The following is a 24,249-nucleotide window of genomic DNA, read 5'->3' on the forward strand; positions in this document are numbered from 1 at the left end:
CATTCTTTGGACACAACGGTGGATGTGGGGTGGCGCACCATCTTGCATGAATATGGTATCCTGAACGCAATACCAGAGCTGCACGTTATTGCAGCTCTGGTATTGCGAAATTTGCCAACATTTCATAATATCGTTGTCCAGTGACGGAACAGGTGCGGGGTCCAGTCAGTGTTACCTGTTCAAAAAAATATGGCCCAACCATGAATGTGGCCGTAAATCCACACCACACTGTCACTTTTAGAGAATGCAACGGGACCTCTTGGATAACTCGAGGGTTTTCTGTTTCCCAAATGGGACAGTTGTGCGTATTCACGTAAGCAGAAGTGGGCTTCATCACTCCAAACAACAACAAGAAGCAATGTTATGGAAACAATCGAAAACTCCTCTGACCGTTTGGTCGTCCCAGAGTATAAACAGAAAATTTATTTTATTATATGCCATTAGTACGAGGATAACTGTGGACAAGGCACCGAGTTTAGATATGCTTAACAGTTTGCGACTCAAGAACGCGAATTATGTATGTGTGTGTGTGTGTGTGTGTGTGTGTGTGTGTGTGTGTGTGTGTGTGTGTGAGAGAGAGAGAGAGAGAGAGAGAGAGAGAGAGAGAGAGAGAGAGAGAGAGAGAGAGAGAGAGAGAGAGGGAAAGACGTACATGGAATGAGGAAGGGGATTGAGCCGCCATTGTTTTTCTAATTGGCGATATTTTTATACTTACTGCAAGTGATAAATGAGATCTTAAAGGGCTTCTGTGTTTTTTAAGCACATAAATATATTTTTTTTTTCCTTCAGAGCATATCTTTAGTGCAATACATGTTATACGCAAGTCAGTATAAAGGAGGTTGATTGGTCCCGTTGTTCGTTTCGGTTCTAGATAAGTAACTACAACTAATGACGGGGACATCCTGTATTTAGTGTCTGTTTAATTAAAGGGACGTCTTACACTGATTACATACTTTCCTTTTTAAATGATGCGTTACTGTTAAAGCGTGATGGATAGAGAGAGTGTATACTTTCAGTGAATAAAAGTACACATTTACAACCGAGTTGAAAATCAGTTATGAAATTTAGATGTGTTTTCGCCAGTTAATGTATGCTTGCTAAGTAGAACTCGTTAAAGTATAAATAAGCACTTGTTAAAGTATTAATGACTAGTAAAGAATGCATTTCGGATCTGATTCGGTTCTTGGGAGATAACCCGAATAAAGGAATATGTAACAAAAAGTTTAGAACTAAATGAGTGGTATCTTCAGCTGGTCAAAATCGTTAAGTTTAAGCGTTATTTTGTACTTTTGGCCAATGACTCCTGGGGATAGACGTATAGAAATACACATGGAAGTCTTGTAATTATTCTAGCAAACGTTGATAATTAAAAAAAAAAAAAAAAACAGAGAGGTTGTGTGAGGTTAGTCAGAAAATACAGCAATCCAAGTTTTAACCGAAGTAGTTAATGTAAATATCCCGTAGATCAAGTGCTTGAGTTCCATTTCTGAACATTTTAAAGGGTGAAATAGTATAGATAAGCATTAATTAGGGAACACATGCATTTCCTGATGCTGGTTGACTGCAATATATAGTTGGATAAGGAAATGTTAATCGTTATTCACAGGATAATGCTGTCACTACTTTTAAGCCAGCATTACTTCTTCTCATTATGTCAACTCCAAGTGCCATCAATATACAGCGCAAAGCTCACTGAACTAATCGAAATTATGCATTACTTCACAGTTACACATTTCAGTGTAACTGTGAAGTAATGCATAATTTCAGCAGGTTTCTGATAATTAATTTATTTTTTGAAGAAAAGTTTCTCAATACTTAAGTCACAAGCAATCGCCACTGAATGGTTATGATCAAGATATTGGTAAAAATCTCGTGGCGTACGTTTAATTTTTAAAAATTATTTTTCACAAAATAAATTATAGCCATTTTAGTCATATACTGCAAGGAAGCCCCAGGCACTTGCTGCACCACCAAAAATAATAATAAACTAAATAAAATAAAAAATTAATAATTCCATCATCAAGCAGATACCCATCTGGTTGACATTGAATTACCACAATCTGTTAGCCCATCTGGAGGCAACTTATTCCAAGAATAATATAACTTGCTGGTTAAAAGTTAATTGCTCCATTTATTGATATAAAAAAAAAAGACAAGAACAAGAATAATAAGTAAAAAAATAATAAAACTAACTTTATCATATGAAATATATGGAAGCGCAAAATGATACAATTACATGCGAACAGTTCTAATTGAACAACATTGGTTATTTTGAATTTGTGTATTGAAATCTGCCTTTGGGCTTGGATTTTGGGTTTAGAAGGCTATATAGTATATAAAGTAATTGTATTTAAAAGCGATTTTACTCTGTGTATTGTATAATACAGCCACAGTACGCTTCATATTATGAATCCCAGTCCCTCGTCCTGAAGCTTTTACATTTCTTGTGGATCCTGAATAAAGGTGCTTTCACTGAATAAAGAAAACTTAACTACAACGTGCCTTAAATAATGACCTTTATTGATGAAGCTTGCTTACACAAAATCATTTTCGTGCTGCAAAAATAACACTCGTCATACACAAATCTCTCAACTTTAGAGAAGTCTAAAATCATGTATTTGCTGACGTTTTGGCCACTATTTCCACAAGTGACTTATCCCAGTTTATTTGAGTGCAAAAAAATTATAGTAACAACCACATGAGGGCAGCACAAACACACGGTAAAATGGATTCGAATAAAATATGTATTTCAGCCTCAATATACATAATTAGAAAACATTTTTATAACTTTGGGAGAGCATCTGCTCGAAATAATACACATGCGATGCACTCGATGTATCATATGGAATTCGAGGATGGTGGTACAAATAAATTCATCCTCTAGGGATTTCGAAATTTCAACGCTTAAGCAGATTTGTAGGTTGAATAATCGTGTTATTAAAATGCAAACATGTACATATTCTTCGCCATCTCCAGTTCGGAACTTAATGCACATATAAATATCGCGTTAGTTTTCTGCAACTATAAACGCGCAATAGAAAAAAATCCCCCGAAACAGTACGATTATGAAATGATCTATCGTCTACATATTTGTAAATATAAGCTCTACCTGTGGATACTTTTAATACAATTCGCTCGTATCAATATCAAATATAGATGTCGACGCTCTCTCGTTTACAAAATTATACAACCAGTAGAGGAGGATCCACGGTGGCAATCTAGTTCACACGCAGAACATTCCGTACAAATTGATCTGAAAAAATAAATATGCTCTCTCGCAGGTGACTCGCGAAATGTTTTTGACACTGTATTCTGATCTTGTACTAGTATAAAATCTTTAAGATCTGCTGTTTTCATAATTTGTAAGCAGAAATGAGGTTCTCCTCAAAGCTGGAGCTCTAAAATATATAGTTGCAGTTGTGAAAAAAAATACTTATTTCCTAAGACCTCATCGTATCAATGAAATAAGAAGCGGGCGAAGAAAATCCAGAGACTACAGATACGAATTCCATACAGGAACGAATTCGACAAATACACATCGCTACCCTAGACACAATGGTGTCCAATGATTTGTACATGATTGTTTGAATTGGTTAATGAACCTTGAGAAAACTAATCCGTGAATGTATTTTTCTTCACAAAATGCTTAGAATTGTGAAACATCAATATGCTCCATTCTTTCGAGACAGTGACATAAAAAAATTCATTCCTTACCTTCTGGAGCCAAAACGTCAGCAATGACCAACAGATGGAGTTTTTCCATCGAATCTTTACACCCTTAGCGAAAAATAGTCATGTCAACAGCGACTTTTATCGCCTTACTATTGCTAAAAAAAAACACAAACGTGAGATTAAGATACGATCGAGAGAATAAAATGACAGAACTCATTGAGACGTAACAAAGTTTGTGTATATGTGTGTAACAAAGTTTTGACAACGTAGAGGTCGTGCAGATGAAAAAACCGAAATTATCACTTCTTTGTTATTGGGGGGTTCGTATGCAAAAATCAACAACGATGCACAGAGAATAATATGTCATCTCTACAGTATCAAAGTCCTAAATTATTGATCTATACTCCTTGGAATATGTACATCACAGACTCAGATCATTGCAGCTTTGCTAGAAGTATGTACACTAGCGGCAAATCGGAAGTGTTTTTTTTTTATTTTTTTCTGCCTAATGTGCTCTATACACAAACCCTATTCTATATGGGCGACTCCACTCATGGTTGGAGTGTTTATTGGGGGAAGTTAGGTAACGCTACGCAGTCGTCCCTTGTTTCTAATCTCTTGCTGCACATTTTAACACATATTATTATTGCTTGCATATATCTCTGATTACGTCTCATCACTACTAACACAACTCAACTTATGAAATGAAATATTGTTTTCGTTAATGGGTAGGATTATAGGGCTAAACATATATATCAAGGAGATCTTATCGCCTCATCATAATCACAAGTAAATGAGCACCTCTAGAGATTCTTAACACTACACATTCCTCATCGGTTGTTTTTCAAATGGGTTTTAAAAACCAAGTACATTCTCCAAAGGTATGTTCGCCCTGAATAAAGCGACTAAACTATAAATTGTCCCCAGTATGTCATAGCTGCAATTCACGTAGCACTGAGGGATGTGCACAGCATTTTTTTATGTATACATATATATATATACGCATATATATATATGTATATGTAACTGTATTTATACGGCTTTTTTAAATCGCCTTTTTAAGAACTTTACCACAAACTACTTTCTACAAGGCGCCAATACTACCAAACAGCTGTACATAAACACAATGAAGTCATGGAGACATAATGGGATCTCCCCTTCTTTCTATCTCCTGTGTTTAAGGAGGTAGAATTATTTTTTTCCTAGTGTACTGAGTCTTCAGCTAATGGTTTACACACACTGTGAAGTCTGTACAAAGAAAACAAGGCGATAGCCATATTAGGCTTTTTTTTATTTTTTTTGCTTGTGAGTCACAGCAAGAACCTTGCTGGAACACAACACTGGGCGGTGGAGAAAACAGTACTGACCTTTTGTGGCCAGCAGGGATTGAAAGTTAAGGATCAAATGTACACCAGAGGTCATTCTTCCATGATTTTGGTTATGTAAAATATGCTATGGTTTTTGGAAGGGTAGCACCAAAACGAAAACTTTCTTCCCATAATGAGGGTATTTTTTTTTTTTTTTTTTAAGAATTTATTTTTGAAGAAGAAGGCTTTCGTCAAAAAAGTGCCGAACAGAAGGCACAGATATTACCAAAGATGTCTTCTCAGGAAGAGAAACCTAACACAGTCGGTTACCTTATATCTTACCATCTTGATTATCATATGGTAAATGGTCGTAGTTACACCACTCTCTCGCGTACTCTTTGATTCCTGCGATGCTATCTTTTGTTATCTCTGTGATACTAATATCTGTTATACCTGCACGACCATAAAAGCGACTTCAATTCAAGCTGTGTGCAGTTGGTAATCCTACACGAATCATATCGAGAGCCCTACTTCATAATCGGAAATAAGCATTTATTGATACCTACTGCGCTTCTCACAGCACATCAGTATTTAGCTGGGAGGGGGAACCGTGGAATGTAGCTAAAATAAAAAAGGTTAACGTACACTCTGCTCGGTCTTTGTCGCTTTCCCAGCGCTAAATTATGGGCAGCGATTGACCTACGATGTTAGCACACGACACTAGTCTCTACTTGATTAAATAAACAACCTACAACCGCAGTAGCAGCGTAGTTTCGACTAAGTACGGCGAAGGCTACATTTGTTGGGGGGGCAGAAGAAAAAGGAAATGGGGGAAGGACAGTTCCCCAATACACATCGTGGTACTTAGTGCAAATTCTACGTTGCCATTGAATTAAGAAGAGGGAGGCACTGGAAGAGTAGAGAGCCTAGGCCGTATTATAAATACTAGGGATAGCTAGGCCTAAGTAGCTCCTGTAGCTCTATAGGCTAGAGTAGCATGGCTACACATCTAAGGTGCGTCATTACGGCGTGGCTTTCTCTGTCAATAGGCAAGTATTTGGTATTGCATATGCCGGGTCGCGGACGCACGCGAGAACGGCCCACGCTGTTTTACTTAGCTCACAATACCTAGCACCGAGTGTTTTCAGTCCAAGATGTCACGTGATGTTCCATAATTCTCTAGAAGACAACACAGGCGTCCTTGAAACCTAGGGCTGTCGAACAAAGGCAGAAAATGCGCCAGGTCTTGATCCCTCCCGACCCGAAGATAGCTCTCTTCAGGCAACACTATCCTCGTTCCAGGCGACTACGGGATTAGACACGATTCTTAACTGCTGTCGCGGTCGGTGTTTCCCCGACCACGAACTACTTCTAAAGCGGCCGGAAGTGGGGGAGGGAAAGGCAGGGTTCACGCATGGAACGTCGTCTCGGCAGGAGTGCTACTGCTGGACTGGTAGAAAGTCTCGGACCTGTGCATTGTCGCTGGCTGCTCCGGCTTTCCAAGTTCCATTCGCGGAAAACAGCTCTCCGATTTGGGTCGAGGGATACCTCTGGAAACTGATAGTCCCAGAGTGTTCTTAGAGTCTTTCTCTCGCGTGGAGTCCTCACTTCCCGAAGGACTGGCTGCCGACTGGAGGAACAAATTGACAGTTTTTAAGTCGTTCTGCAAGTCCTCCCTGTTGCTCACCAAACTTGGATTTTTGCCGATCTTGTTTAGGCGTTCCGCCGCTATAGACTCCATCGTTCTGCGCATCAAGGGATACATGTCGAGGACGGCATTGAAGTGTTCTACCGACAGGGAGAACAGATTACAGTAAGTTTCTGCTCGCACACTGGCAACTCTCCGCGCATTCGTCAAGAGACAGATCTCTGAAAAAGAAGAAACTTCGTATTACAACAGCAAATTTAAAAACAAGTTACGTTATGCTTTTAATGAAAACAGGCCATGCAAGAAGCTGCGATATTCATAATAGAATATATGGGTTTTATTTATAATATGCATAAATACATACTTTCTATCAAAATCCTTATTTATCTATTCTCTATCCGGCTGTTCTTGATTCTTTATAAATCTTTCTATTGTCCCTATACTTACTTTAGCTAACGACGTTTATCAATTCTTCAAGTGGCATCCCCGACCACTTATTTTAATTGCATATTTTATACCTCGTTGTAGTGCAACTGTCAGAAAATCCATGGGCTACTACAAAACAGAGATCCGTCTAAGTGGTCTGCAAGCAGGAGGGCTAGAAAGACAAGTATCTCGACCAGGAGTGATGATAAGTCAATTGTTGTTGGATGGTTGGTTGGTTGTTGTTCGGTTTTAGGCCCATCAGTGACCTAGCTCATATTGCGTAATTTTCTCGAAATATTTTTCTCTGAATTTGGACTTCGTTGAAGTTGGGTCTTCGGTCTAGCATTTGAATTTCTTTGGTTTTGAGTAAACAGGACTGAAAATGGGGGCTGGTAGGAATGAAGGAAGCATACGAAATATATAAGCCTTTGGCTTACTAACTTGGGTAATCTCCTATGGAATGTATCGAATGCAGTGCACAGCTTAATTAAGGAAGGTCAAGGGTTGTCATTGTCCTCGGAAAGGAGGATATTAGGAACTGTCTAGCGGGTAGAAACCAACACGGAAAACTTGAAAGTGTAGGAGGATGAAAGGTAAATGAATTGGAAAATTAATAGAGGGAGCTAGGGATTTGAAAAAAAAAATTGGCGGGTTTTTCTGGGGGAGAGCAGCAGTTTTGCACAGGGGGTGAACTGTAGTGGTGGGGAAAAGGAGGTTGGCGCGGAACAGGGGTTGCCGAAATAGTGGGGAAGTTTATTATGTGTTGTCAATAATGCGCTAACGATGGTTTTATAAAATAAATAAATAAATAAATTTTCTGTTTATACTCCGGGACGACCAAACGGTCCTCACAAAATAGACAGAATACAAGAAACAGCACAGTATTCAGTAGTCACGGGCTTGAACTCCGGTCACTCAAGGCACGTGTACTTATGCACCTGCGCGCCTGACCACTATGGTGATGAAGGAGTTGCATATAGTGTGCATAGTCTATATGCAACTCCTGGTGATGAAGGAGTTGCAACGAAAAAGAAAAAAAAAAGGGGGAAAGAAAAAAGGATGGCAAAGGGCTTGCTAAGACACCAGATTTCAAACAACAAAGCGGACCCGCCAATCCGATGCCGAAGAAGTGGTCGGAAGTCCAGACGACAGATTCCAGGGAATGTAATGAAAACTCTAAAGATTTGTGAGTACGTGATTTAACTTTTAAACCTAAAATACCTGTACTGGTCACCCCGGTCGCTGGAATAAATGTTGTTTCCCCAAGGAATATATTCTCTCTCCCTTCATAAGAAAAAAAAAGGGGGGGGGGGTTTAATAGCATAACAGCAAACTGCCTGTGTCACACAATACTTGATTATTTATTAGTGGTTGAACTAGAGTTAAGTAAATTGTAAGCTGAGACATACAGTACTGAATCAGTGAAAGTAACAATTAAGGTGTTTATAGTAATATACCACGCGACGTGCTCAACGACAGGTCACTGTATGCATCGCAACAAATATGGGGAATGCAAAAAATTTTCCAAAATGACGATGTGCCACAGACTCAGACGTATGGGTTTCCACAGCAGACAACCGAAGAGACATACTCTCCTCACCGCTGATCATCGTCGACGGCAAATGCTGTCGTGTTAACAACATGCAGGTTGGACACTGGAGGACTGGAAAAGAGTGTGCTGGTTGGATGAGTCCAAATACCTGGTGTAACACACCGACGGATGCCTTCGTGAGTGGGCAACTCCACGGTCCCATCGTGTATGGTACCCACTATACAGGCAGGTGGCGGTGGTTGCTTAATATGGGGCATGTTTTACATACAAGAACTAGGACCCCTCGTGCGTAAAGACCAACGTTTCATTGGTGAAGTCTACAGTCAGCTCTTAGGAGACCATGTGCACCCTGCCATGTTGCATTCCGGACAGAAACGGCATCTTCCAAGACATTATTATTATTATTATTATTATTATTATTTTAATTTAAATCAGATTTACCCCAGAAACGGCCTGCAAGCTAGGAGGTTTCTTTCTAATTTACAAGGAGAGTAACAGTTAAGAAATTACCTAAGTTCGACAGACATAGAAATTAACAATATTACATAAATGAATATTATAAATACATAAACAGTCAAACAAGCGTGAATGTATTATTAGGGTGACTTCAATCTGCCCCAAATTGACTGGAATAAGTGGAACGGAAACTCATCTTGGGGAAAATGTTTTTAAAATAAACTAGTTGATTTAATATGGTTAGGAAAGGACGTTACGTGGATGTTTTCCATTAAGATTATTACTATGATTAATACCATTCATATACCAAGGGAAATTAATAATCTATATACCGCATATAAAACACTTAAGTACGCTGCCCAAATTTTCCAACTGCTAATTGTTGCCAGCACCCATTCACGCGGTTCACCTCGCACGACCACTACACCGGGCATTCTTTATTAATTTTTGTACTAACGTTTTTCGACTGAAGAAAGGCAACCTATGCCTGAAAGCTATCGATGTATGTTTATTTTGTCTGTCTTCAATATTAATAAACCGTTCTAAGTTTTAAAAAGTGTAAAAATGGCTGAACGGTGTGTAAGAACTTTGAGAAAATGTAGAAGAAATGCTAATGAAACCTTAGAGAAGAGTTCTGATAGACTAAGAGAGACTCTATGACTACGAAGACGGACAGAAAACATTGAAGAAAGAGAAGCAAGATTGGAAATGAGAAGATGGGCGAAATGCCGTAGGACTAATCAAACAGAAATACTGGATGCGAATAATCAACAAGCTGTGATTAATGTGGAAGAACACGACATAGGAAATATGTGTTACAACTGTGAGCATTTCAATGCAAGATATTGGGGACATGATTAAACACATCGAATAAATACACTAAATGCTGTCAGAATCTGGGTGCGAGGTTAGCCTGTGCGGACATTGCTCCTTAAAGCTCTTCAAACAGAGAAGTTTTTCCTGATTTATTTTCTGCTTTATTAGTTTAAATTGTCATATTAACTTATTTTCTAGAGTAGCTTTATATTCCTAGTTACGATACTTAGTTTAAAGTTTTACTTAGACAAAGATTTTGTAGATATTACTTAGTATCGGTAACGGTATCAAATCCACGTGTCACAAACCAAATTTTTTTTTTAACCAAATTTAGTCGATTTATTAACCAACTGTTATATCAAATTATCTTCTATAAGTAGATTATAGACCTAGTCAGGATCCTTAGTTTATTCTAAATTGAGATAGCGAGATTTGGAAGCTAATCAATACTTACGAGTCCGTAGAAATACCGTTCGTGAATTCCCCATTTTTACACGATAGCATGAGCTTAGTGTCGTATAGTGCATAATATAATATTGTCAGTTAATCAGTAAATCTATTAATCTTGATAAACTTTATTGTCAATTAAATTGTACTTTTAACTCTATATATATATATATATATATAACGACTTAATCGTAACAAATAATTAATACATAACTATAGTGGTACACGTGATACGGAAGTTGTATAAAGGGAACTCGTAGAAAACACTAGATACCGAAAAAAAAATATATATAACATAACTGTTTTGGGATATAACTTAAGGATTTAATTTTTGTTTTGAATTTTATTGAATTAAATCGGAATCATGACTCTGACCAGAGCAGCAAAGCAAAAGGCTCAAGCTAATGGGAGTGCTGTGGTTCAGGGGAGAACTGAGGGGGGCAGTTGCCCTCTGAATCACAGTCTATTAAAATGCACTGTTTGCTTGATGTTTGCGGGGCAGTCGGGTACGGGACATGATACTGCCAAGGGGGATGTCTTTGTGTGTGCACGATGTAAGGAGTGCAAGGAAATCAGGCGACAACTCAGCGTTGTTATGGGCCTTTATGAGAGCTTGAAGGACAGGGTGGATGCCCTCGAAGGAAATAAATTGAGGGGCCCATCAAGCTCTCAGCTGCCCACATCAACGCCAGAGCTTGCACTTGGTCATCAGGCAACACAGAAGCAGCCCCCTAGGCAGAATGCGCTGGTCCCACAGGAACTAGTAGTTGTTGGTGACACTATTGTCAGGGAAACGGGGAACATACGTTGTAAAAAGGATAGGTGGAATAGGACCAGGGTATGTCTGGCAGGGGCAAAGGTTGATGACGTTGTAGAGCGGATATCATCTTTTAAGGGCACAAAAAGTGATATAGTTGTACACGTTGGCACTAATGATATTAAGAGTAGGAGACCGGCGGAATTACTTAGCAAGTACAGGTCACTGTTGAAAAAAAGCCGTGAATTAGGGTTGAACTTGAAAGTGTCTGCAATTCTGCCCAGACACGATAGGAGGGAGTATATGATGAGAGCCTTGTCGATCAATTCGGCCCTGGAGGGATTGTGCAAGGCTCAAGGGGTAGAATTTTTTTCAGCCTGGACTGTACTTGTTAACAGGAGAGATTGCTTCTACAGGGATGGGATACACTTAAATAGAAAGGGTGCAAGAATTTTTGCTGATGCTGTCGAGGCAGTGTTAGGTGGGTCGGAAAACTGCTAGTTGGGGGGATACAAGGACTAATAGATTAACAGTAGCCAGTGGCAGAGGTGGAAGTGATTCTTGCACTGCTTCTATTGAAATGAGCAGAAGTCTGAAAAACAAGATGCAGGATATTTCAGAGACTGCTGGTAGTCATTGCGGTACAAGTAAACACATGAGTTGTGTTAGGGTAGCTAAGAATAGAAACAGGTGCATGTATACCTGCGTGTACACCAATGCTAGGAGTTTGGTAAATAAATTTGATGAATTTGAGGTATTGCTCAAAACATCAAAGGCAGATATTGTTGGGATATCAGAGACGTGGTGTCACACAGATATAAGTAATGTGGAACTGGAATTTGGGGAATACAATGTGTATAGAAAGGATAGACAGGACAGGAGGGGAGGAGGGGTTATGCTATTAATTAAGAAACACATAAAGTCCAAGGAAGTGAAGCCAGTCGACATCGATGGACAGGGCAGTGTCGAGTCAGTTTGGTGTGACATAAGCATAGGGAAATCAAAATTGAGAGTAGGAGTGTGCTATAGGCCTAATGACTCTGATGAGTATAATAAGATATTGTACAGGGAAATAGAGTGGGCCAGTAAATCAGAGAGTCTTATAATGGGGGACTTTAATTTCCCAGATATTGACTGGAATTTGTGGGTTGGTCACTCGCACACTAGCAAGGCTTTTGTGGATTTATTGGATGATTGTTTTCTACATCAGCATGTTCGTGAGGCAACAAGAGGGAGCAACACTCTTGATCTGATTATCAGTAGTGATTCTTCATGCATTAAGAACCTGCAGATAAATGAACCACTAGGTGGCAGTGATCACAGTGTGTTGAAGTGGGATTTACTCAAGGAGGTAACTACCATCAGAGGTAAAGGGAAGGGTTTTTGTTTTCGTAAAGGCGACTATGATGGTCTGAGACAGTATTTAAATTCTATACAGTGGGACCAACTGATGATGTTACCAACAGCAAACTCAAAATGGGAAGCATTCAAGGAACTAATCTTGGAGGCTACCAGGCTTTACATACCAACTAAGAAATATTGTTCAAGGTTTAGGCCTAAATGGTTGTCAGATGAACTAATGAGACATGTGGCAGAGAAGAAAAATGCATGGGATACATACAAATTAATGGGTGACATGGAAGCCTATGATAGATATAAGTTGGTCTGTAACCAAGTCACAAAGGAGATTAGGCAGGCAAAGGCAGACTATGAAAGATCCTTGGCAAAGGATGCAAAGAAAAACAGAAAAGAATTCTTTACATACTTGAACTCGAAAAGGAAAGGGATGAATCAGATTGGTCCACTGGATATTGATGGTTCAACAGTTGAGGATCCTGCTCAGGTGGCTAACAATCTAAACGAGTATTTTGCATCTACATTCACGCATGAGGAGTTATTCAGGAAGGAGAATGATGTAGGTAAAGTAAACATTGGCAGTGAGCTGGATGATTTTGTAATAACTGAGAGGAAAGTGGAGGAGAGATTGTTGAGGATAAACATAAAAAAGGCACCTGGGGTGGATGGGATCTATCCAGTTATATTAAAGGAGGCAGCAAAGGAAGTATGCAAACCCCTAGCCATAATTATGAGAGCTTCTTTGGACTCAGGGGAGGTGCCCATAGACTGGAGATGTGCAAATGTAACCCCAATTCACAAAGGAGGATCAAAGGCTGACACAAGTAATTATAGACCTGTTAGTTTAACTTCTGTTCCAGGTAAATTAATGGAGGCACTGGTTAAAGAAGCACTGCAGGATCATCTAGACAAGAATTCAGTTATAGCTCAGACGCAGCATGGTTTTGATAAGGGCAGGTCTTGCCTGACCAATTTGATTGGATACTATGATGTAGTCACAAAAGAACTGGATGCAGGGAATAACTTTGATATTATATATTTGGATCTTAGAAAGGCTTTTGATACTGTTGCACATGGAAGACTGCTGCACAAATTGGAGCAGTGTGGCATTGGAGGCAAATTGCTGCTATGGATAAGGGGATGGTTGAGTAGCAGAAGACAGAGAGTGGTAATCAATGGACACTGCTCAACGTGGACTAATGTTATTAGTGGAGTTCCTCAAGGTTCAATGTTGGGTCCGTTGTTGTTTTCGGTGTTTATGAATGATATTGATGATGGGATATCAAGTTTAATGTCCAAGCTTGCAGATGATACAAAGGTTGGCAGGGTCGTTAAGGACAATACTGACGCTATGCTGCTGCAACAGGATCTGGAAAGGTTGAACAGATGGGCTGAGAGGTGGCAAATGAGGTTTAACATCGACAAATGTAAAGTGCTGCATATGGGAAACAGTAACCCCAGAGCAACGTATCAACTCTGCGGTACTACACTGACAGTGGTGGAGAATGAAAAGGACCTGGGGGTAATTGTGCAGGCAGATATGAAGTTCTCTGAGCAGTGCAGACGAGCTGCAAGAGTAGCTCATGGTGTCTTGTCAATGATATACAGGAATTTTTCTAGCAGGGATAAGGAGGTGATTATTCCCTTGTATAAGGCAATGGTAAGGCCACATCTTGAGTACTGTATACAGGTCTGGAGGCCTCATTTCAAGAAGGATGTAGAGCTGCTGGAACGGGTACAGAGAAGGGCAACAAGATTAGTAAATGGAACAAAGGGTTGCTCTTACGAAGAAAGGCTTAAGTTTTGCAAATTACAGAGTTTGGAGACTAGGCACCGGCGAGGTGATCTGATAGAGGTGTATAAGGCTTTGAATGGTTTTAGCATGCTCAATGCCAATGGGATTCTTCATCTCTCTCAGAATAATCACCTCAGAGGGCATAAATTCAAATTGAGGAAGGACGGATGTCGGATAGATGTGCGGAAATTTGCCTTTAGCCAGCGGGTGGTTGGTTGGTGGAACCGACTTCCATCACTTGTTGTTGAAGTTGATAGCCTAAACAAATTTAAAGCTCAACTGGACAGGTATTTCGAACGAACGGAGGGGTGAAATGGGAGTGGTTTTTTTTTTTTTTTTTTTGGCTGATGCTGAATAAGCTTGCTTTCTTGCATCATATGCCTCTGCTAATGCTAATGCTAATGCTAATGATGGAAAGATTTCACTTGACCCACTGTCTGAGATACCTACTCTATTACGAGAGCTGCTTACAGGGGATACACGTCAAACAAATAACTACAGATACGAGAGTACAACTCAGCAATGGCATTCGCATCAATGGGCGCAGAAATTAAATATCACAGCCTGGAAAAGGTCCATCTGCTTTAGAATACATGGCCAGATTTACCATTTTGTCTCACCGCTATATCGAAACGAGGCAAATAGGCCAGGATACGGACAACTTTATATTTTCGATTCTGCTGAAGCAACAACACAACGGCTTGAAAAACAATCAAACCAAGGGTGTATGGCCGAAGTAATGCAACAATTGGACGAGATGCTGCGACAAAGTTGCTGAGTCATATAAACAAATGCATAAAACAACCTAGGCCAATTCAACAATGCATGTGCGCATGGCATTTATAGAAGACCCGGACTTAGATAAGGGACGATATAATGCAGCTACATCCAAAACGGAGGTTGCTGCAATGGTTGTTGGAGAAGACGAGGAACCACCTGCAAATAGAGACATATGAATATATTCCACATGTGACTGCTGTAGAATTATATCAACGCTAAACAAGAATGGTGAAGACCGAAGGACATAAATTAAACTATTTACGCCATAATAAGAAAGATTGCGTATGTTACGCCGGGTACAACTAGTATAGTTTATTAAGCTAATCGCCTGAATCACTATACAATTTAAGGTGACGCTTCAGGCATCTTACATATATGTATAACTTATTACAATTACATATACCTTATTGGAATTGTAATATTCAAATCTGTAACTCTTTATATCCCTCTGTCCCCCAATAGCATGATCTCATGATGGGTATCGGTAAGATACCTGAAACGTCACCTCAAATTGTATAATGATTTAGGCGATTAGCTTAATATTACTATATTATTAATTTAACGTGGTATATGAGTGATATTAATTATAGTAATAATCTTAAACTAGATAATTATTATTTGTACTACCGTGTTGGAGAAAATACGAGGGATGAGAATATTTTTGATCTTATCATTACTCACGAATTAGATGACATCACATGGCTTAAAATACAGGAACCGTTGGCAGGTAGTAATCATGCAGTCGTTAGTTGAAAGATGAAGGAGGATATTGCGGTAGTTAATGGTAAAGGTACGAGTTTTCATTTCAGAAGAGGGGATTGGACAGTTTAATGCGCTGTATGACATCTATTAATTTGGCGGATTACACTTGACTTATGGAACATCTTTAAAGCAAAAATCACAGAAGCCATGAACACATATATACCATTAAGAAAATATTGCAGGAGGATGCCGAAATGGATGAATGAGGAGCTGGCAAGTGAAATAGAGCAGAAAATGGTAGCATGGGATAGTTACAGAGCGATGATAAGTACTGAAGCTAATAACAGCTACAAGTTGATTTGTAATAGTACCACAGAGAAGGTTAGAGGGGCCAAGGCTGAGCCGTATGAGAAAGCTCTGGCTAAGAGAGAGAGAGAGAGAGAGAGAGTAAAGAATGGGGACAAGGAGTTTTTCATATATGTGAATACAACGAAGGAAAAGCGAATCAGATCGGACCCTTGTGCAGTGGGTATGGGAAAGTCTTAGACAATCCAGCTGGTGATACTAATGAATTGAATATATTTTGCGTGTCTTTACTGAAGAAAAATTGCTTTGAATGCAAGAAAAACTGTTTAAATTAACAAGAACTGTCGCAGTGAAAAAACGCTCTATAAACAGCTCAGAGAATCGCTTGATCACAATAACGCTTGGCACCCGAGGCCAAATACTTTGCAAAATCAGTTTAAACTGCTAATAATTAAAATACGAATAATATTCTACGTTTTAATATGGTGGTAGCATAAAACAAAATTCTTCAGTTCCATAGTTCACACGATGATGCTGCTTTGCTCGAACATCTCTTGACTGGTACAGCAACTATGGCAAGAGGGAACTTAAAAGTGTTACAATTAACCAGTGTTAAAAGTAACCCCGGTCTCATCTACTTGTATAACAGCCATACGCGGTAGATGCGAGATCATGTGTACTCCTATGGGTACAATGAATGAATCAACAGCAGAATTTGATTAGGTTTTCAGGCTATCTCAGGTGTTTCTATACTTTTGTAAAAACAGCATCGATGCAGTTTTGTGTTAAATATAACACGATACCATTAAACAAATGGAAATTCTTAACTCTCGTTATCTATTACCTCTCTACCTACGTCATTGTTTTCGATGCAGAATCAACAGAGGTACAAAGAGGGCTCACCAAATTCCTGTACTAAGGACACGCTTGCACAGCGAGTTTCACGCATAAATGAATGAGAAACTACAAAGCTCGCGATTTCTACTCTTATTATTAGATAAGAGAAAGTTAAACCCGTTTCGGAAATAGTGCTCTGTGCATCGAAATGCTGGCACGGTAGTGAGTTAACTGAATCGTGGTGATGGTGGAGACGGATCATTTCACTTCTCCAGACGTGATGGCATCGGAAAGAGGAAGGAGTCTGACGCCTTACTGCTCTTTGAACAGATCGATTTGAGAATTGGTGTTGCTACGATGGTGAAATTAAAATAAACGGAAATTTTTATTCTTTACGTTAAGCTTTATTCTTTATTTAAAAAAAAACTATTAATTTTAAATTTTAAATTCTATTTTCTATCCATTCTACACTCACAATGGTTATTTGAAGTTATTTCCTGCCTGTTTCTTAACGAAGTAATGAACTTGGTTAAGTAATGAGCGTAGCAATTTGAAGCTTTTAGAAAATATTCTTTTGAAAAACAAACTAATTTAAGGTTACAACGATAACGGAAATTATATATAAATACTGTTAATAGCCTCTAATTTTATAAAATCCTAAATTATTTGCAGTTAACTGTCCTGAAAGAACAGATGCAATTATTCAGAGCTAATGTTAAAATATCAGAAGAGGAAAAGTCCTTAATATTTTAAACAGCTATCTGCAGCACTATAAAATATAAATGCTGAACTATAGGGGCGAAATCATTACGAAAAAGATATCCAGAGTTAGAGCAGGGGTAACTTAAGCTGCGGGGCGTCAAGTGTTGCAGCTAAGACCATGTTACCCAAACTCGCTTGAAAAAGTCTCAATAAATTCCAGGTGTCCGTGACAAAATCAAACAAAGTTAGAGCGTTAATTTTATCAAGTGGGAGAGAAGGCAGCCATTATACTGGCTAGTAGAATAAGGGAAGGCATGGACAGGAGGATTCTAAAGCATGAATTGTATTTGGTGATTAAAGGTAATTGATAGACACGTCAGTGGGTCCGATGTAAATGACTGAATAGATTGGAATACGAAATCATCTTTAATGAATTCAGTAATACTTGTGTATGAAGATTACCGAAGCGGTATTAATATGCAATTAAGCATTCATTGTATTTTAATGGAAAACTTGAGATGTCAGTGTATTGCATCTGTAAACTAAACGTAATCTATGGTCGGGTTGACTATTTTGTTACCTTTGCGAAAGCACAGTGATTACGATCGCAGTTCCGCCCATACCGCGTGGAAAAGACCTGGGTTCAAATTTCGTTAAAACAGGAGTTATTTTTATGGGATATTTTCACTGTGTGGCCAAGCACTGGGTCTCAGACGAGGACTGCACGGCTTTCCTTCGGGAAACTCGAGTTTTGCAACCAGAAAAACAGGCAAAATGGCTTAAAAAAAAGAGAAACGCAAATTTTTCAGGATGAATAATAGGATTGAGTTTGTGGGGAAAGAACACCGTGAAACCCTCTCGCCCAAAATCGCCTAACTCCTCCAAGGTGCGAAAAAATCCGTCCCTGTCTTGACGGGATTCAAATCCAGACTTTTTACATTATGTGGAAGGACAACGATTGTATCCATTATGCTGTCCGCGAGGGCCCATATATTAAGAACGGTTTGTCATAGGTTATATACACAGCTCCAAAACGTATCCGGACACCTCCTGTTTTTATTGCCCATTGGATCTTCCGGATAAACAAGTGGCCCAGGTAGGTTTACATGGCACTGATTTTGAGATTGGTGCTATTATTGGATGTAACATTTCTGGCTGGGTGGGGTGGATGCCTGGAGAACGTCTGATGCTGGAATCTGTTGTGTCAACAATGGAATCTGAAGGAGGTAGGGTTATGGTGTGGGGGTGTTTCTTATGGTATGGTCTAGGACGGTGGTTGTGCGGGAAACTATGAACGCCGACATTTACCATAACATTTTGGATAGTTCCATGCTCCCGACGTGGCAGTTTTTCGGTACAGACGAATGTTTGTTTCAACAGGATAAGGTTCTTTACCATACCACCAGTATTATTCGAGAATGCTTCATGGATATGAATGTATCAAAGTTAGAATGGCCAGCACAGAGTACTGATTTAAACCATAAGGAATACCTATGCGAGAAATTGGAACTTCGAGTTGGGCCAAACCAACACTCCTACTCAACTGGTCGCTGTTCTGCAGGAGGAACGGAGGACTATACCTATTGCAGTCTATCTAGGACAATGGAGTATGTTACAGCGGCAAGGGGCACGACATGCCATTGAAGTGAATGGCAGTGACGTCAATGTAAAAGCAGGCATGTGTTCGTTTTTTGGGGGGAGGGATGGAATGTATATCCACAGCACTGCACTGAATCTAAATAAGGCATTATATTCTCGTTCACAATATGTGGAAGACGTTCTGAGGCTTGAACTGTCGTTAAGGAAAATCATAATTCAAACACGAAAGGTTCAATTCACTTTCATATTTTGCACCCACGTTCAATTGCACAGTGCCATTAAATTATTGAATATTTTGTCCACATTTATTCTATATTAAATTACATCTCTTTATAATACAGCATTTATTGTAATGCAAGGAGTAAACTTTGATAAATTCGATTTTTCCGTTTACTGTTTAATTTCTAGGAGCCACTGTACAAAAGCAGCCAACAGACAATATTTAAGTCAAAATGCAGAATACATAATTCCTTTCTTAATATTAATTTCTGATAGAGAAACAGCAGCCCACAGTTTAATTTTAAAAGAAAACATTACGGATAAAATGAAATATTCTGAAAATGTATTTTTATATTGTTTTGAAGTAGCATCATTGCCTGAAAAACCCGAAGAAATGTGATGTCATTTCTCTTCCACAACTTTAACGTACTCCTAAATTTTTAACGCTATAGCATGTTTTGTTTGTACTATAAGGTTAAAACACACATGCAAACAAAATTACTTTAACTACTTCAGTTTAAGTAAAATGTAGAGCTAAATGAAGTTATAGCTAATTATGAAAAATAACATAGAAAGCTACCGTGAGATTTTGAACGAACATTAAAAATTCAGTCCGAGGCAGATAAGCTTGGAAACGTTTACATGTTTGTAAACGAAGTAGTGTAGGGTTAATTAGCCTGCTGGCGGGATGAAAAATCGAGTTTCTACGAGGGAAAATTATAGGGTCCTCGCCCAGGAACTGCTAACCATGATGAGGGAAAAAAAGGCATTAAGTGTTCCCCCCATTCAGATGAGAATCGAACCCAGACCTTTACTACAGGGTTGTTAAAAATTCATGCTACCCAAATTATAAGTGCTAATATATCACTATCAACTTGATTGAGTCCTAACTGCTAGCACTGGTCATCCACAAATGTCCAACAGCTGTTGCTGCTGTTATGTATTAGCTTTCGGTTACTGACCAATAGAGGTTTGATTGCAACGAAGGTCCCGTAGCCTAGTGGCCAGGCGCGCGGGTGCATAAGTACACGTGCCTTGAGTGACCGGGGTTCAAGCCCGTGACTGCTGAATACGGTGCTGTTTCTTGTATTCTGTGTATCTTGTAAAACTCCTCTGACCGTTTGGTCGTCCCCGAGTATAAACAGAAAATTTATTTATTTACCCAGACACACACATGCTCGTAATTGAAGATACACGATATTTTTACCCTTATCTTAAGGCATTGTTTCTCAGAGTGTGGTACGCATACTCCCGCGTACGCGAAAGAGTTTTAAAGGTACAAGGCAGAATTTTTTTATTAGTTTATCATGTTTTTTTAGTTGCAGAAAACAATTCAATCAAATTTAGTACAGTGGATTTCGTTTATAGGAATCACTGCTTATTTGAATCAAAACTTGAAAAACCAACCGTTTATACGTTGCAGTGTGTAAAACTCTTCTCTTATTAGAATCACAATTTCAGTTTATTGAATCATAAAATTATATACAACTATATAATTTTAGGCTTTTTTTTGCTTATTTTTTCTCCTTTCATCTAATTCTATTTGATTACACTTTTTACTGATGATTCAGTATATGCGTATTTACAAACTGTGTGTGTGGTGACTGAATCAGCATTTTACCAGATATCTGTAGAAGGAATCACTTGATAATTATGCCGTTTGTTTACTGCTTGTTGTCTCCTCAGTCTGAAAATGAACTCTACGAGTTATGGTCTGCGCGGTAGCACAGTGGTATCGTCACCGTCCTCCTCAAACCGGATGAAAAGGCCCGGGTTCGAATCCCGTCGATGACGCGAGGAACTTTAGTGGGCTTTTTTCACTCCGTGGCTGAGTTAGTCGGTCTCAGGCGTAGATAGCAAGGTTTCCTCCCCCAGAAACTGGGGTTTTTTCATCCAGAAAACAACAAATCGACCAGGGAACACACGAAATTTACAGACAAAATAAATATAGGTAGATGTAACAATTTACATGGGACCCTAATATCATAATTTGGTGGTCTATCGCGTTATGAACAGCAAGTAGGCTAATATTAGAATGCCAATGACAGTAGTCTTTTCAGAAAACGTACTTTGTTAAATTTTGACTAATCCTTTATTACTCAATGAATGTTGGTAAACTGTCGGGTAAAACGCTAAAAAAGTGCATGGTATGTAAAAATTTAAACTTCATTTTAATACCAATTTCAACACCAAAATAGTAAGTATTAAAAATGTGCTTTCTTCACTGGCTAAGATGCATATTTTAATTTCAGACTGGTAGGAATCTACCGTATATATATCTACGTTACCCTGTCACAACGTTTGTTGATTTTTATTATTACTTATATTTTTAAATCTATATATAGTTTTTTGTTTTGTTATTTGGTTTTTAGGAGCATTAGCAACTAAGGCCATATTGCTCCGGGGATATGCGGTGGTCATTCTCTGACCTTTCCGCATCCTCTGTATTTGGTGGTCACGGGCTCGAACCCCGGTCTAATCTATATATAGTATACTTATGTATAACTTTTATTGTATATCAATAAATGAATACCATACATTGTACTGTATTTGCTCTGGTCCAGTCCAGATAAAATAGCATTATTGAAACTATCTCCAAATTATCTTTGCCCGAGAAGGGAGACGCCGGTAAGACTGAACTCTCAAAAGGCGCGATTATTGTACGTGTAAGGAACACTGTCTTAACGGATGGAACTGTATAGATTAATAACCTTTACATATCGGAGGAATTACTGTAAAAGTCAATATCGAGTCAGAAATCTCAACAACTATTCAAACACATTTGGAAAGGATGGCACTTCCAGCATTCCCCTTCCAGTTGCCAGTGAAATATAACTCATTGTAACTCTTATTTTAATTATATTTATAATTAAAATAAGTAGGGTAGTGGCTAGTTTCCTGCACTGCAGGTAAAGTATGATTAAACAGTTTTCATATGTTTCTTAGAACATTCAGAACGTTGTGGATTAATTACCATTAACACAGTGTAAATTACTGTATTAACACACGCAGTAAAAATTACTGTTTAATTTTAAATATAGTAATTAAAATAAATCAGTTCAGAGTATGCTGGCCCCGCGTTATTTTTCTTCAAATTACGCCTTCTCACATTTATTCTCCATATTTTCCGGAATAGTCATCTAAAACAGCTTGTTATTTAGAATAATAGAATAGAACTATTCATAAAAATAATTATACGTAAAATAAAATAAAAATCACTGTACGTTTACTTTATATATAATTTTATAATATGACTAATTAAAAACCGAGAAGCCGTATGATAAATGAATAGCGAAAATAGATAAATAGATTTTTCTTCATATTGATATTCATTACAGTTGACAGATGGCGCCACTGACAGTCGGAGAAGAGGTGCCCGAAGTCAACGAAATCGGAAATGGATGCAAATGGGAGCGATAATGTAAAGTGCTACGAAAAAGGGCACGTACTGTATACCAGTAAAAGTTGGTCTACTTATTTTAAAAGCTTGCTTATTGTAAGATAACAAAGTGAAAATTACTTTTTGTATCAGCCATAAATAAAATAAAATAAAACAAATAATAATAATAATAATAATAATAATAATAATAATAATAACTAACTGATCGACGTAGCGGTGCCCAACGCCAGCAACCTTCAAAAAACCTCTAGGAAAAGATGAGAAAATACACAGACTTAAGACAGGAAGTCAGAGAGATGATATGGCATATGGAACAAGTAAAGGCAATGCGATCACCGTGTCAATCGCCTGAACGGTGCCAAAGAGCCTCCATAAGAACCTAGCAGCAATAGGTGTCCCAGAACACACTCGCATGGAACTTCAGAAAATCGCGATCCTGAACAGAGTTCCTCGACCAATAATAATAACAGGAGTTAAAAACCACTCCATGCACGTGGTACCAGTACAAGTCATGGAGTGGGAAAAATTCCATAAAGAAAAAAAGTCAGTTTAACACCGGCATGATGCCACAGAGTCTATATAAGAACCCAGCAGCAATAGGTCTCCCAGAGAATATCTACAAGCAACTCTAGAAAGCCGTGATAACAGTAACCAGGCATAACAACCACCCCATGCACCTGGTACCAGCACCGGTCGTGGGATGAAATAAAAACTTACAGGGTGAAGATTATTAATAATAATAATAATAATATAAAATAAATTAATACTGTTCCCATTTCTATAAGGAGACCATCCAACTTATTCCAGCGTTCGACAACCTACTGCTGTCGAACACTATTTGTGTCTATTTGTGTACCTTGGTTCGTTTCTCACCCATGAGAGAGGGAGATCAATTCTTCCTCATTCATTTTATCCAACTACTTCAATGTCCTCTTGGGTAGCATAGTAGGTAGGGTCGTCGTTCTCCCCACACCGGGTGGAAAAGACCTGAGTTCGAGTCCCGTTGATGGCGAGAGGAATTTTTATGGATCTTTTTCACAACATGTCTGAGTTATTCGGTTTCAGGTGAGGGTAGCATTGTTTCCCCCCCCCCCCCCAGGAAACTCGAGTTTTTCGTACAGCAAACAGGAAATCAACCCCAGAACTCACACAATTTGCAGCCAATATACACGGAGCAATATGTCCTTAGTTGCTGATGCCCCCAAAATCCTAAATCATCGTCATACATTTTCAATCCACTGCAGGATGAAGGCCTCTCCAGCAACTTTCCAATTCCTTCTGTTTTGTGCAATGACCATCCATTTACTACCCACGAACTCGTGAATTTCATCTGTCTATCTCCGTCGTTGTCTTCCACGTTTTTCCTCTAGTTCCTCTTGGGTACCATTCTGTTATTTTCTTAGTCCATCTGTCATCATGCCATCGAGCTGTGAATCCTGCCCAAGACCATTTTAGTTCTTTAGTTTTGATAA

General features: G+C 38.8%; 1 protein-coding gene across 5 annotated transcripts in view; it reads right to left on the reverse strand.

The window, feature by feature from the left end:
- Positions 1-2,637: 2,637 nt before the first annotated feature.
- Ih (hyperpolarization activated cyclic nucleotide gated potassium channel Ih) overlaps positions 2,638-24,249 on the reverse strand; it is a 998,432-nt gene continuing 976,820 nt past the window's right edge. For all 5 annotated transcript variants that reach the window (XM_090389226.1, XM_090389196.1, XM_090389207.1 and 2 more), the window contains one exon: positions 2,638-6,848. In XM_090389226.1, coding sequence (XP_090245352.1) covers positions 6,388-6,848 — 461 coding nt within the window. In that variant the 3' untranslated portion in view covers positions 2,638-6,387. The remainder of the gene's footprint in view (positions 6,849-24,249) is intronic.

This window comes from Mastigoproctus giganteus, chromosome 2 (genome assembly GCF_048544385.1).
Source record: "Mastigoproctus giganteus isolate SK-2022 chromosome 2, ASM4854438v1, whole genome shotgun sequence".
Lineage (NCBI taxonomy): Eukaryota > Metazoa > Arthropoda > Arachnida > Uropygi > Thelyphonidae > Mastigoproctus > Mastigoproctus giganteus.